Genomic DNA, 14959 nt, shown 5'->3' on the forward strand with positions numbered 1-14959 from the left:
GGGCAGAGGGGAAGGCTATTTCAAAGTAAACCATTTCCAAATGGATAGGCCATTGCATTCATTTCTGCTACAAACACCATGGAAAACCTATCCCACAGGGGATCAGACTCTACTCTACCAGGGCTGCATCTACCTCTACAGCTTTTCTCAGAGGTGTCCCTACCAGGGACATCCTAGAAGCTGCTACCTGGAGTTATGTACATACTTTCACCAAGCATTACCATCTGCCAATTTTCTCTAAATCCAGAGCTGGATTTGCCACTGCAGTCATGCAGGGCCTTTTAGCTGGTCCTAATTCTATTTAAATTCCCCCTCCCATCTTTAGCTTTGGGAATCTACCCAAAAGTGAGGACTGCAACAGTGAAACACGAAGAACATGGTACAGTTGTGTACACTTACCATAAGTGTAGATGTTCGAGTGTATTCACTGTTGCAGTCCTGGTTACCCTCCCTCCAGCCCCCTTCTTTTTTTTTTGGATATACCTCTACTTTCCTTTGCTATCTTCAAAAGCTTTTTAGTGTATTTGCTTTTTTTGTTGGAGGTATAACCTTGTATATTTATAGATTTAATTACTTCCCATTAAGGGTACACCTGACATCTGGGGCAAGAAAAACTGATATAATGGTATCAGCTGCATATTTTATACCCCTGACGACCTGACATCTTGGAAGAAGGGACAGCAACCGACGCAGGACCCAAGACTTTGTTAATCAGGCCGAATGAGGGCTACTGCAAGCAGATAACCCAAAAGTAAGTTTACACAACTGTACTTTTCATAATGTAGTACAAATTCCTTGGTAGTCTTTTTTGTGACTTTGAGCTTGCTGTTTAATTACACTGAAACAGCATCTTATTTAGAAGTGGAGGGAGTATCTTAGCTGCTGTACAGAAGTGTAGCTAGGGTGGGGTGTTGGGTTGAAGTTGTTAGGTGGAGTGATTGGCAGATCAGTTTTATCTTTCTCCTTATGTAAACACGAGGGTGGGAGACAGGACCTGCTGCTCCTCTGTAAGAAAGACTGGAGGAGTACAAGATCAGAGAATGGATATTTTTCTTTCATTCTAATTTGTGATTGATGGAGAAGATAAATGCAGTCATAGGACCCACCAAGGAGGTTCATCTCACAGGTCAACCTGTATGTTAAGAATGTGTCTATTATTTCCAGACTTCGTGCTTTTCTGTGTGTGTGTGGGGGGGGGGGGGAGGGTTGATTGCATCACTCAGCTGCACATTTACCACTGGATATTCTGTACTATTAAAAGTAGTATTATGTTTTCATTTCCCATAAGTGTACTGACTGTGATGCTTAATAAAAATATCTTAAACAAAAATGAAATAAGGGAAAAATTCAGTACAACCTTAACCTTAACCTTAAATTTGACTTTTTGTTTTTTGGGTGGCAAGATATGGAGGCAGTGGGGGTATTTTGATCCCTTTAGTTTTGTACGCAGGTCAGGTATATTTTTGACAGCCAGGGGAGAAGTTGTGGATAGCAATTAGTTGGGAGTTGGTAGATTTTTTTCTGGGGGGAGGCAGGAGTCAGGTGGGATGTGTTGATCCTTCTGATGGGGAAGGGTGGTTTGGGATTGCTTAATTTGATGGAGTATTTCCAACCTATGCAATTGATTCTGCTATGCATAGCACAGACAGAAATCTATAATTCAAAGTGGAAGGGGGTTGTGATGAGGCAGGGTCAAGGCTAAATAGATGTGGAGAGACTGGGGTTTGGGGTGCAGATCCTTGAGGTGAATAACAATAACCATACAAAATATTATATTCATACAGTAACAGGGGGTGTTCAAGGAACTGAGCCAACATGGGAGTGGAGGAGGATGGAGGTTCTGCCGATGCAGGTGGCTGCGGAGAGTGGGCAGGGGGGATGGAATTTGCTGTAGAGAGTTGGCAGGGGGAACCAAAGTGTTGGAAATAGGTAAATGGGAGGGGAGAGGTGGTTGAGTTGAAGGAGACTAGGAATTAGTTTGGGCTGCAGGTTGAAGATTGCCTTCCCTGTCAAGGATTGATGTCAGAGTGTGGGAGAGGACAGAGGAATGGGGGAGTCTAGAGCACAGGCTGCTTTTGAAGCGGGGATGATTAGTGTGGCATGTGGAATGTTGCATGATGGCTGCGGGAGTCAGTCAGTGAAGGTTGGAGGGGTTGGGAAGAGAGATTGGATGGGCCATTCACAAAGAAACTGTGGAAGCATATATGTGTGGCTCACAAGTGCGCAGCAGTCTAGAGATTTAGGAATTTTTGCTTGGAAGTGTTTGCATGGGTATTTTTGTGCTCTGGGCAGACTCCAAACAATTTTTCTTCAGGTGGAATGCAGGTGTTAGGGGTGTGGTGAGGAGGAGGGAGGTGATTGGGAATATGCTTTTTGGGAGTGTAATGAGTTGGCAGACTTGGAACGCTCCTTGCAGACTGCTCTGTTGGGGTTACTGGTTAAGCAAGTTGGTGTAACTGGGGAAGTGATTTTTTTGAGCTGTGATACAGAATTGGAGTTGCCTGGACATAGTGAGTCCTCGCTGAGTTTAATTATGGTGGCTGCCAGGGAAAGGATTACTGCAGGATTGTAATCTGAGTCTAAACCAACAATATGAGAAGTGGTGAGTAAGGTAACAGAGATGGGAGAGCTGGAAGTAGGATCTTTGGAGGTGTGTGGGACCAAATTGCATGTCAGGAGCTGGGAGTTGTGGGAGCAGTGTATGCAGAGTGTTTTTTTGGGCAGTAGTGGGGTTTGAGGGAAGGCAGGAATTTGAATGAGCTATGTAATGGTTGACTGACAATGACTGTATGTAAGATAAGTGATGTATGAATTTTGCAATGGAAGATACTGTATCAATATGGTTTGTTTTCCATTTATATACATGTATGATTGCCTATGTCATAAACAATGAGTATTTATTTTTTGACATTTGATTACCAGGAAAGTCCGACAGAGTAGGACCCCAGGAGCCCATTTTAGCAGAGATGTGGGGAGAAAATCTCCAAAGTATTACAAACTGTTTTAAGAATAATAGTTTTACAGACATTAAAAATAATACAAAAAACCAAGTGCAGTTTAAATAATTATGCTAAATTAGACAGAATATGAAAACATTGATAAAGAGTAGATACAAGTTAATATGACAATGGTTTAACAGTCACAAATATTTTAGTCAGTTATAGAGAAATTAAAGGTAAGCTAGTATAATACAGGCAGGAATTGCAATGCGGAGTGAGTGAAAAGCAGGCTTATGATATATTTACAGAGAAAGCCAAGGGACAGAAATTGATAGAATTAAGGAAGTGAGTGAAGACGGTAGAATAAGGAGATGTAAGGTAAGAATAGATACTTGTCCACATTTAGGGATGTAATTCAATAAAGATGTTTCTTGTTTAAAAAAATATGGATTTTGTTTTTCTTAAGTATAAAAATGCCTATCCTGCAATTTCTAACTGTAACATTTTTGAGAAAAACTGCTCAGGAATCTTTTCTAATGACTCGCTTATAAAGCAGAATCAGAATGGAGGCTGTTGAGTAAGTTTGCCTAAAAATTATTTTGATGCAACTGGGAGTGTTGTGATAGTTTCATTCTTAATTGTATTTAAAAAAAAAAACAACATATTTGAAGTTTTTTTTTTTTTTTTTAAATGCTGTATGAGAATTTTTTTTATCATTAATGAAGTTGACTGAAGTTCACCAAGTGCATTTGGACTGTGTATTAAATAGTGACTGATAGATGAACTTAACATTGAAATACTTTAGATGAACTGCTTTGTTGAAGCTGTTTAAAAAGATTCATGGGCTCTGCAGATGTTTAATATATTTCTGCTGTTTCCTCCTCAGGTTGCTGACAGATGTGAGTTTATCTTTTTTGATGGTCAAAGAGTCCTGTTCATTTCCTGCAGTTATTCAGTCATTCAGCAGAGGAACAAAGCTCCTTGAGTGTGCAACACAGCTGTCACACCCTCATTGCCAAGAAGAGACTTTTGCAAAGAAGAGGAAAGTAGAACTACAAGATGAACAAGTGCTGGGAAACCACTTTGTGGGAGGGACACAGTCAGATATTTGCACTGTTCAGCCAAATACCGTAACCTGTGTCACTGATTTGTTGCCACTTTTAGCATGCAGCAGAGTTCACTGTGTATTGCTTCTGCATGCTAGGAAAATAAATACTCTGGAGAAAAGCACTAGTGAAGGTGAAAATTTGGTTTTGCCGTGTGGAAGAGTTTCTTTGAACATAGAGGATTTATGCAGCAGAAAATATTCAGTGAATCTGTTAAACAGCAGGCAGCTACCAAAAGGTAATCATAAAACAATTATTTTATCAAAGGTTTGTTTTTTTAGTGTAAAATGTACAAAGAAAGATGTTTTAATTTTTCTGAACTATGTGCGCACTTGGATTTTCTTATGAAATGTATCCCTTTTTATTTTCTGTATTTTCCTTTGAGGATGACCTTTATGCTACCATCTTAATGGCTTAGGTTTGTATTTTGCCAGAGCATGCTTATGTTGATTGTAGTTTTGATGATGATGGTTTATGCATTTGTTTTAAGGTGTACTACTTTAACTAATGTTAGATGAAAGAACGTTTTTGCAACAAGTTAACTAAAAGGTGACCCATGGTAGCCTGATTGTGTATTGCACTCTTTTGCAAAACACCAGATCTGGCAAACTGTCTAAATTTGCAAATGTGATGATGCTCAATCCACAGTCAAGTTGGTCTTTCACATCATATGAATATAGCCCTGCCTGGCTGACAACCACCTAGCTTGGAACTCTTCATTTTGTGAGCTGGTATCTGCTTGTCAACCATTTGGCTAGCCAAAGATACCCAACTCAGTCTGTGGAAAAAGTGATAGCACATCCAGATTGCAGGAAATAATTCTGTTTTGCTAGCCTTAGCTAAACAGTAACATGTTTGCTTGTCTCACTGTCAGGGTTTCTATGTTAAGAAGTTACTTAATTATTTTTGCATTTCTCAGAGAGCGGATAAGTAGCTGCCTGTTTTTAAATTAAGTATTAAAATTATGCTGAGTTATAAGATCTAGAGAGTCACTAAATTATTACATTTGATTCTTCACACTTTTCAGCTTCTTCATTCCCTGTTGGTACAAGTGCAGGTCTCATGCTGGGAGGGAGTGATGTTGGTACACACGTTTGCCTTGCCTTAGATATGCTGCATTGGTGCATACTGTGTTCTGTTCCTCTTGTCAATTTGAGTGTCATATAAGGTCCAGCACACAAGAAGAAATTTTTATCTCATGGTTCTATCTCTTCAAAGTTTTAGTGGCTGTCTTTTTCCCCCTTCGCTGCAATTATTTGTCTGCATTTTTTGTTTACTAAACAATGGATAAATCAGTAAGTAATTACAAAGAGCTCCAGAAAACTTCCATTCCCAGCGTCTTTTTTGTTTGGGCCCAAATCACAGTATTAATGATTCTGGAAAAATTCAAGTAGGTTACCAGACTAGAAAGACTGAATTCTTTAAAAAAAAAAAAAAAGACTCCGGCCTCTGCAGTAAATATTTAAAATAAATACTTAGTGGAGCCAGTGAAAATGGAAAAGGGGTTGGAGACACATTAAGGAAATAGTTTAATTTCCCATGGATTTGGGGACTTCTCCCCTTTGCCTTCATTTCTGAGACTGATATTTATTTTGTACCAGCTTCCGGTGTCATTTTGTGCCTAGGGAGCCTTAACTGGCACTGGTGCTTTAGTTTAAAATCAAGCAGGTTCCTTCATTGATGTTTAGATAGACTAGATGTCAGTCTTACCAAAGATCATGTTTGAAATGAAGGAACCTGAGCCACAAATATGTATGAGGAAGGGCTAGAATATTTAATATAAGGCTTTCTCTTTGCAGACCAGAGGCATCTCTTCTCCAGCATCTCTCTCTTGAGCTATGACATACATACTATATAAAATTGTTTGACAGTCAAGATTCTTTTAGCCCTGTGCTGAATGTAAAATTTTTATACTGATACTAGTTCCTTTTGGGAAGACATGTTTGCACCTTAGAAGACTGCACAGAAAATAAAGAGAAAAGGTGTATTTTGCATCTTCTGATGGGGGTGACAGTTTAATACGTCTTCCATCAATTTATTATTATTAATTTTAATAACACTATTAACATTATATGAGATGATTTTAGCAGACCAGTTATGGTTGATGTTCGTTTTATTGTTACATGTTGCATTAGTGATAATATTTGTGGCTTCTTCTACAGAAGGTTTGATATTTGGTCTGACTTCCTGAGCTTTTGCACCCTTTGAACGTAGGGCAAGTGGGCACCTTCCCTGATGGATATGAGCACATCTGTAATATAAGAGGGAATGCCACACATCTTTAATTCTTGTCACAGTATACAAGGTCAATTCAAGTTACTTTAGTGTCTTCTGTCTGAAAGATAAGTACCCCTTTGGGGGGAAAACTCAACTCTCATAATTTTTTGCATGTTTAAAAATTTAGGAGATCTCTAGCATTTAAAAACTATAGATGTCATACTTTAAAGCTCATATTGCATTACATGTATGAAGTAGATACTCCTCAGAGACTTTCATAATCGGTGTTTGTTTTGCTTGGAGGTGGAGCACAATGTTACACCTTATCTCCATTGTGCTAGATTCAACCTGAAGATCATCAAGTGGAGAGCTAACTCTCTCCAGGTTTATGTGAAACAGTAAAAGGCTACACACCTTCTGCAGGATTACCATGGCATTAGCCAAGTCATCATGGATGAATGTATAAAAAAAATGGAAAAAAATTAAGGAAAGTGCTCTTGAGAGAAGGAATCTCATGGAGACTGACAACATACTTCTGGAGACTGAAGGCCACCCTAGGCTCAAGAACATCATGTCTGTTGAGGTGCTTTGCAGTCCCTCTACCTGAACTGAGACCTCTGATTCCCCGCATGAGGTCACCATACACAAAAAAGCATGTTCTTCTGAACAAAAATCTTTGAACCCTTGGTCTGTCCAGATGCCGGTCCATGGGCTCTCATTCTGATATCTGTTTCTTAATAACTGAGGGTGAGCATGATGCTCTCTCATTTCTTGCCTGCAAAAGCACCTGCATGAGAAATAAAGGTTGTTAGCACCTGCTTTTGATCAAAGACCTCCAGGGCAGTCACATTCCTAGAAGCAGCCTTGAGATATCTAAGGCTTAGATGTCCACCATTTTGCCTCAGCATGAGCTGAATGGGCCTTCTTCCAGGCTCCCTCTTAAGATCTTATGAGACTGCTCAAGACTTTGTATTTTTCCTTAATAACCTACAGCCAACCTTTAATCAAATATCAGTGTAAGAAGTCCATAACAAAAAAGGAAAAAGGAACCATCCCTCTCTTAGAATTTGATTTATCTAAGTCGGGGGTGGGGTGGATGAGCTAGCATAAATGGACCAGAAGTCTTCTCTTCATTAAATCTGAAGGACTGAGGGCTCCATATCCTCTGCTTCCCCACCTAAGGGTTTCCTACTTTAGTGATGCCCTCAGTTGAATGGAATGGAATTTTAAGGATTACTCAGCTGCCTAGAAAAGCTACAGGGAACTTCAGGCTTGCTAGAGCCAAAACCCTTGGCTGTTCTCCTAAAGACTGAAGTCTTGAAAGGTGTATTTACTTGTTCATATCTGGAGCTGGGCTCTCAGCCTCTGCTCCCAGGAAACCGGATACTTTTTACAGGCTCGTGGATGCTAGTAAGTACTTGTACTAAAACCCTCCTGTTCCAGTCATAGTGTCTATGGATCCCTACATAGTGTCTTTTGGGGTTCTAGCCAAAACATGCTTCCTAATTATAGTGAAAGTCTACACCTTTGTCACCCTGGCTTTTAGGGCCCTTTACCGTCAAATGCATATGTTAAAGTACCAGGAACCCTCCTGTATCAGTTAAAGAAAAGGTCCCAATGGATAAAGTGTTATACTGGTATATCGTCTCTCCCAGGTTGGTAGGTACTCTCAAATGTGGCAGTGATGCTGTGGATGCATCATGCAAGGTGGAAACAAGGGATTCTGTCTTTAGGTGATATGCCTGGCTAAAGACCTAGTTCTTGCCAGATCACGTACACTTGCAGCTCCTTAATTGCCTTTGTAAAAGAGGAGCTGCTGGACTTTCTGCTACACAGATGTTTATGAAGCTGGGGAGAATGGGAATTTTACACAATCTGTGGAACAGCTGTTTCAAGTCCTTGCCAAACACAGTAGAAACTATTCTTCCATCAGAAACAAATCAGAGGTAAGCAACCAAAAGGGATGAAAGGCCAGTTTAAGAGAAAATGGCAAGCTGACCAAAAGGAGAAGCTAAAGGGCTCTTAGAGTCAAGACTTCACAAGGGAAAGAAGGGAACAGACAGCGACTGCATAAATCGGAAACAAGGGTATTCACATCTGCTCCTACCTAGATGACTGCCTGATTCAGGCACCAGTAGAGTTTACTGTTGTCTGTTTCCACACTGTTGTAGGACCTGAAAAATTCACAGCTATTACCCACAAGACAAATTTTGTTCTGGGAACCCTACTGGGCACTATGAACCAGAGGACATTTCTTCCCCTCAGAGAAGATGGTGGTCCTCTCCATGTATTTCACTTCCAAAGCAAAAGAAAATCAGATTACTGCAAGGGAGTGTCTCAGAACACTGACGTATATGGCTTTCTCATTTCTGATTGCCCCCACCCCCGCAAGTCGTCACAGAGAGAGAGAGAGAGTATGTATACCTTATTTGTAATATGAAATATCTGTAAGGAAATTGCAGAAGTAGGGGAGGCAGTCCTTCCTTATGATTCATCTAAGAAGGTCAAAGAGAACAGATGAGAGTGGTTTGGGCAGATGTGCAGAAAAACAGAAGGGAATCTGGTGAAGGAGGTTTGGGATGGAAAGGAAGAAGGCAAGAGGAAATGAGGGCAGTCAGCAAGTGAGATGAATGGATTGTGTGAGAGAAGATCTGCAGCAGTCAGGTGTGGCTGTCGAAGAAGGTAGGAGATTGGCAGTGAATGAAGAGAGATGGCAGCAGTAGACACTGCACCCCAACCACATGTGTAAAATGGAAAAAAGGGGGTTGATGATGATGATGATGATGTGTGTGTGTGTGTGTGTGTGTGTGTGTGTGTGTGTGTGTGTGTGTGTGTGTGTGTGTGTGTGTGTGTGTGTGTATTTCATTGTTTATGCTTTCTCATAAGATTATTTCAGTGTTTGGACACTTAGGCCGTAAAGACCGCTAACTCATTAAAATCAATTGCAAACATATTGTCTTCCATCTACTGATAAAATTTGGTTTTAAAGCACTCGCTATTAAGGGACAGTCTATTATCAGTTGATATATGATTCCAACTTCTAGGAACTGTTTCATTTATATAATTCCATCTTAACTGTGTTTTACAGTTAAAAAGTATTAAAGCTGATATTGTCATGTCAGTGTCCTCTCATGTTAACAGTGAGGTTGATATAATTTTAGTAGTTCATCCCTAAACATTTTTTACGCATGTATAGATTTTCCTCTAATACAGAGTATAAATAAAGTTACAGTTTTATATCTATAAGAATAAGATAAGTGATGAACTCAGGGTATGTGTTTGTTAAATATTCATTGAACAGACTCCAGTATCACTAACTGATGCTTAATATATTGTCAAAAAGACCCATTACATTCTAAAACTGTTCAGATGTACATCTTGTATAAATTAACCAGTCTTTCTTCATCTCATATAGATAAAAATATAAACATATGTCCCAGTAGTAATAATGCATGTTTTTTTTTAATATTAGTTACATAAGATAAAAAAGAAAACTTGGACGCTATGTATAAATCAGATGCTTATAGTATTCAGTTTTTGATAAAAGTGTATTACTTAAAAATACATTTGGCCTTATTCCAGGATTCCCAATGTACATTATTTTACAATTTACAAGGCTGAATTTCAGTCCTACGTTGTTTTCCCAAGAAGAAAATTCTCCCAGAAATTCAGATATATATACTGCGGACCCATCCATAGCAATTATAAATCCAAACTTACAATCATCGGCATATTTAGCGTGCCCCATACAACCAAAGCATCAGTAGGGAGAATTTGATCCTGTCAAAGAAGTAAACTACCTTGATCAAAAGTCATACTCTGCTTTTTCCTAACTTTCCCGCTACTTCCCCACCTTCTCTTTGTAGCATCTTCTTTTACTGTCCTTGTGTACTGCTCACGAGTGTTATTTTATAGTTTTTTGCCAGTGGCCATACTAACTGAAAGGACACTAAAGGCAGTTAATGTCAGCCTAATGAGCTAGAAATAATAGTAAGCGTCAACATATCAATTTATTCTGGTTAATAGACTATCATAATCAAATGTACATCCGCTAAAATGGTAATGTAATTTACTTTATTTTTCCACAGAAGGCCTCCACTGTTATGTCCTGCTTTGACAAGTACTCCTGTTATGTTCTACTAATCCAGCATACGTTACTCTTCTACCTTTTTCTTATGTAGAATAACAACTCATAAAAGTAAATACTTTCTGTCTATATTTCTTCTAGTATAATTATGTTTATTTCTTTATTTTTTCTGGATAGTATTTTCTATTTCTCTTTATTATTGTAACTTTTTACCTGGTTGCATATTCCTTTCACTTTTATGTTAGACTTGGATTAAATTACTGTGTTAACTTTTTGAGGTAGACAATTGGTTTGTTTACATATGTAACATGATGTATTTCTTATAATTATATTTTGCTCTTTTCCTTGCCTTGTTTTTAAAAAAGGTTCAAATGATGCTGTTACGGTTATTAAGATAGTGGTGTCACTGTTTCATTATCTTGTTTTAAGTGCTTATATCTCTGATAAAGTGTTTTTGCATAGCTGGACTTTGATGTGAAAGAAATGCAAAATAAAATAAATATATAAAATTCTAAACAAGTGATGTCCATGTTCATGGCACAGCTGTTACAGGCTGTGCATTGCTTATCCATGACAGATTACTGTTAATCTTGGAGAGATGTGAGATAGGATGCTAGCAGAGTAGAATGCTATCCAACTTCCAGATTCATTTTCGGGTAAATTTTATTGAAGGTTTTAGGGTAAATGTTTTAACACATTAATTGTACTGATGAAATGTTTATCTCATGTCTTTTTTGAGGGTAGGAAGATTTAGCTTTTTTTTTCTTTCTATCATAGCTTTTAAGATTTTAACATTATAAACAAAATATCTGAAAACCAAGTTATCTCAGTATGCAAAAACTGGGTGCCAGAATGTCTCATCCATAATGATGTGGATAAATATTACTGGAGATGTCTTGAGTAGTGTTCTGAAGTAATGTAGTTCTCTTGAGCACAGTTGTTAATGGTGTATGAGCTTAGAAGAATCATCAGTTATGAACACCACAGCTTTGTATTCTGTACTCTGCAGCAAATTTATTCTTTGTCAGACACATGGTAGTTCTAGCATGTAGATTGCATACAAGTAATATTTCTTGTGAAACATTTCCCTTCTTAAAATAGCAAACTTATTTTTTCTTCTGCAGATGTTGCTATGGAAGATTTTTTTGCCATACAGGCTGCATTTTGTAAGTTTTCCTTCCGCATAATTTCAACATATTCCACACTTGTGCAGCCAAAAGAGTGGCTGTTTGATTACCTGCAGTGTGTTCAGCTTGAAGTATGTCCCCAGTATCTTCTGTGCACTAAACCAGGAATTCTCCAGGGCAGCCTTTTTATGTGGATTTCAGAGACTCTGTTTGAAGGCACGCTAACAGTTTTCTGCAGGTAGGTTACTTGACTCAGAGAACATTTAAAATCTAACTCATCATATCCGTGGCTCATTATTTTACTTAAGTTAAAGTTCACAGTTTTGCAGCTGCATTCTCAAAATTACAAGATACTTGTTTTTTGTTTGTTTTTTAAATGTGTGTGCTTATTTAGATTTTTATAACACACTTGAACAAATGTATTTACTTTTGTTTGTTATGGTTAGATAACTGGCTAAGTAAACTGGTCAGCAAATCCTTCTCATTAATGATTTGGGCCATAAGGCAAGTAGAAGCATTTAAAGAAACACAGAATACAGACATATACAGATTTGGTTTAAACAGTGAGTGATAGTATATACATTAACACATTAATGAAATATGCATTATAGACAATGAAATGTATATATACAATATATGCATTGTCCTAGCAAATGTTTCAAAGACATAATGGCATTTGAGACTCAATATAATTACTAAGCAGAGGAAACTAATTGGTAGCACTTACTGGAGTATTTTTTTATCCTTTATCTCAAAAGCATGAACACTCTGTCTAACTAGATAGGTGTTCCTTTTGTTTTGTTTGGAAGTTTTTTTTGTTTGACTTTTGATGGCAGACCGTTCCAAATGATAGACTTATTCTACAAAAGGCCCTTTCACCAGTAGTGGTTTTAAAACTTGGTCTGATGAATGGGAATTTCTTCAGTGTTATCCCTGAGTATATATAAGTTTGATGTTATATCTGAAGCTTTAATTTTAAAGGTGGACACTGACATTGTATGATGATTTTAAAAAGTTGGGAGCAAAACAGTAGGCTGGTTCTGGTATTGATAGTTGTCCAGTTAAAGAACTTTAAGTAGATCACAGTGATTGAAACAAGCCAAACAAACCTGTATACCTCGTTAAAAGCAGCATGTGTTTTATGTGTTTTGGAACTGGAGTGAAAAGTTAGCAATGGGAGCCCATTTTTGGGGATAAGCACATTCCCGGCTATGGGGTGGCATGGAATAGGTGAGTGCAAATGGATAATCCTGTGGCATAGTACTGCACATTATTTGCACAGCTCAGATTTCATTTCACAGTTTGGCTTGCTCTGTCATATGGAACTACCCACACATTTCCCACCTTCCTCCTGTTTCCTCCTGCACAGTATTTCTAAACTCTTTTCTTGCTGTGTCATAATGCAATTGTTGTATGTCTAATCGTCTTGCTCCAGTTTTCTGTACTCATCATCCTACTTTAATTTTTTACACACAGGTCAATAACCATACACTTGATTAGCTTTACTTCTCTACCTCTCCCTGTATCTTCCCCTCCTATCCCTACTTTATCACGCCTAGTTCTCCTGTATAACTTTCCTAATCCTTTCTTGCTTATTCCTCTCCAATATCTTTCAGTTTGCTGTGCTTACCATCTGCTCCTAATCCCTTTTTTTAAATCCCATGTCCACTTCAGATTCTCACTCAGGCCTAGCAGCCCCTTCCTTGTTTTCTCGGGCTGCCATACCAGTGCAGTTCTCCTCTTTTCTGCTGCTACAATAACCATACCTTATGTTCCAGGTATATCCTTTCTTCTCTGCCCCTCTCTCTAAATTGCTACCACTTTCAGCATAAATTTAATTCCATCTCATACAGATTGTCCAGGCTCTATTCTGCATGGTTCTTTAACTCTCACGAATTCCACACATGTTCCATATTGTGCGTTTCGCAAAGTTATCTCTTTTTGCTCTGCATCTCCAACTATCTGGCATGATGCAGGATACATTTTTTCCAATGCTTCCAAAGCATTTTGTGCCACCTATAAATTGGCTTCATATGCAAGTCGTAAACTAGTCCCACTGCCCTGAATTCTCCTTGAATCGTCCACATTTCATTGTTCTAGCTGCTATCTCTAAAATCTGCTCATTAAAAGGATGGTTAGTCTTACCCACATAGAAACTAAAGCACTGTTTACATACAGCCAAGTATGCCAAATTAGAAAGTTTACAATCAGCATAAAATCTAGGTACAAAAACCTTCTTAGTTATAGGGTGAGTAAAACTTTTCTCTTCAGAAATAGATCCCTGCTTGTCTTGTAAAACATGTTGCTCTACGTGTGTAAGACTAACCGCCCTTCTGAGGAGTGGATATCACATTTAGATGATATTAGGAATCACTGTTTAATTAATGCCCTTGCTTTGCATATAGATACTTTTAGGGATCATGTTTTTCAGCTTTTAGTCCTACAGTTACTTGTTGAAGGAGCTCGAGGTGGGGATACTGTGAATCAAGTAGAGCAAATGGATATGAACTGGATTATTGCACTCCATGCTCATATGTCACCTGGGCTGAATGGTGCTGTTCCTTTAAAACTGGCTCTGCAGGCTCGCATATGGGTTTGTTGATTCTAAATTGATTGTTTAATTGTTATTTTATGTTTCTTATTGGCTTTTATTGGATTTTAGTATATAGTAGTGTAGCATTTAGTTTCATATGGTCTGATGAAGTGTCGGAGTCCGTGAAAGCACTAACCAATAAACTTATTTATTTTATCTGGCCATGTTGGTCGGGACCTCTGTTTTTCATCAATCTGTAGCTATGCCAGAAATTGGCAGCATCTATGATCTTATTGAGGATGAAATTAAGAATGTTTTGGCTGTTCCTCCTCTATTACTGGCCTTAGAGGATGTCTGTAAAACTGCATGTAAAACTCCTTTGGCTAATAAACCAATTCATAAAAGGCTATGAAGAAATTCGAGGTGTACTGTGATCTTACAGCTCTCTTTGCTTCTTTGTCAATTGACCCAGGTGTGGTTTTGCCAGGTGCCATCTCTAACAAGAGAGCCTTGGCTTTTAACCCTATACTGCTGAATAAAACTGGCAAGTGGTTAAAATCTCAGCAGGAAAAAAGTTGACACAGTCTAATAATATACTCTTTAGAATTTTAATTGATCAGGGCTTCATATGGAAATTTATTTTGCAATGTGTTTACAGTTTAGATGACTTAGCTGCATCTTTGCCCACTGAACAAAAGTGTTATGTGAATGAGATTGTTTCTAGTATGGCTGAGGATTCGAAGCATGCTTTGAGAAGTGTCTTGGAAGGTGTGGTGACACTATTTCTAGAAATGCAGCTGTTTCTATTGTATTGAGAAGGTATGCTTGGTTACATAATCCGAATTTTCTGAGGATTTAAAAATGAGATTTTGAATGCTCCTTTAAATTCTAAATTTGTGTTTGGTGCTTTTGCTGCCCAGATTCTCAAACAATGGGATGATAGACGTAAA

The 14959-nt window shown here is 38.3% G+C and overlaps 1 protein-coding gene across 2 annotated transcripts in view; it reads left to right on the forward strand.

Annotated features, from left to right (window-relative positions):
- Window positions 1-14959, forward strand: part of FANCB (FA complementation group B) — a 489492-nt gene that overhangs the window by 384997 nt on the left and 89536 nt on the right. For both annotated transcript variants that reach the window (XM_044072523.1, XM_044072524.1), the window contains exons 7-8: window positions 3826-4283; window positions 11474-11714. In XM_044072523.1, coding sequence (XP_043928458.1) covers window positions 3826-4283; window positions 11474-11714 — 699 coding nt within the window. The remainder of the gene's footprint in view (window positions 1-3825; window positions 4284-11473; window positions 11715-14959) is intronic.

This window comes from Protopterus annectens, chromosome 5.part0, assembly GCF_019279795.1.
Source record: "Protopterus annectens isolate FY-2018-M chromosome 5.part0, PAN1.0, whole genome shotgun sequence".
Lineage (NCBI taxonomy): Eukaryota > Metazoa > Chordata > Ceratodontiformes > Protopteridae > Protopterus > Protopterus annectens.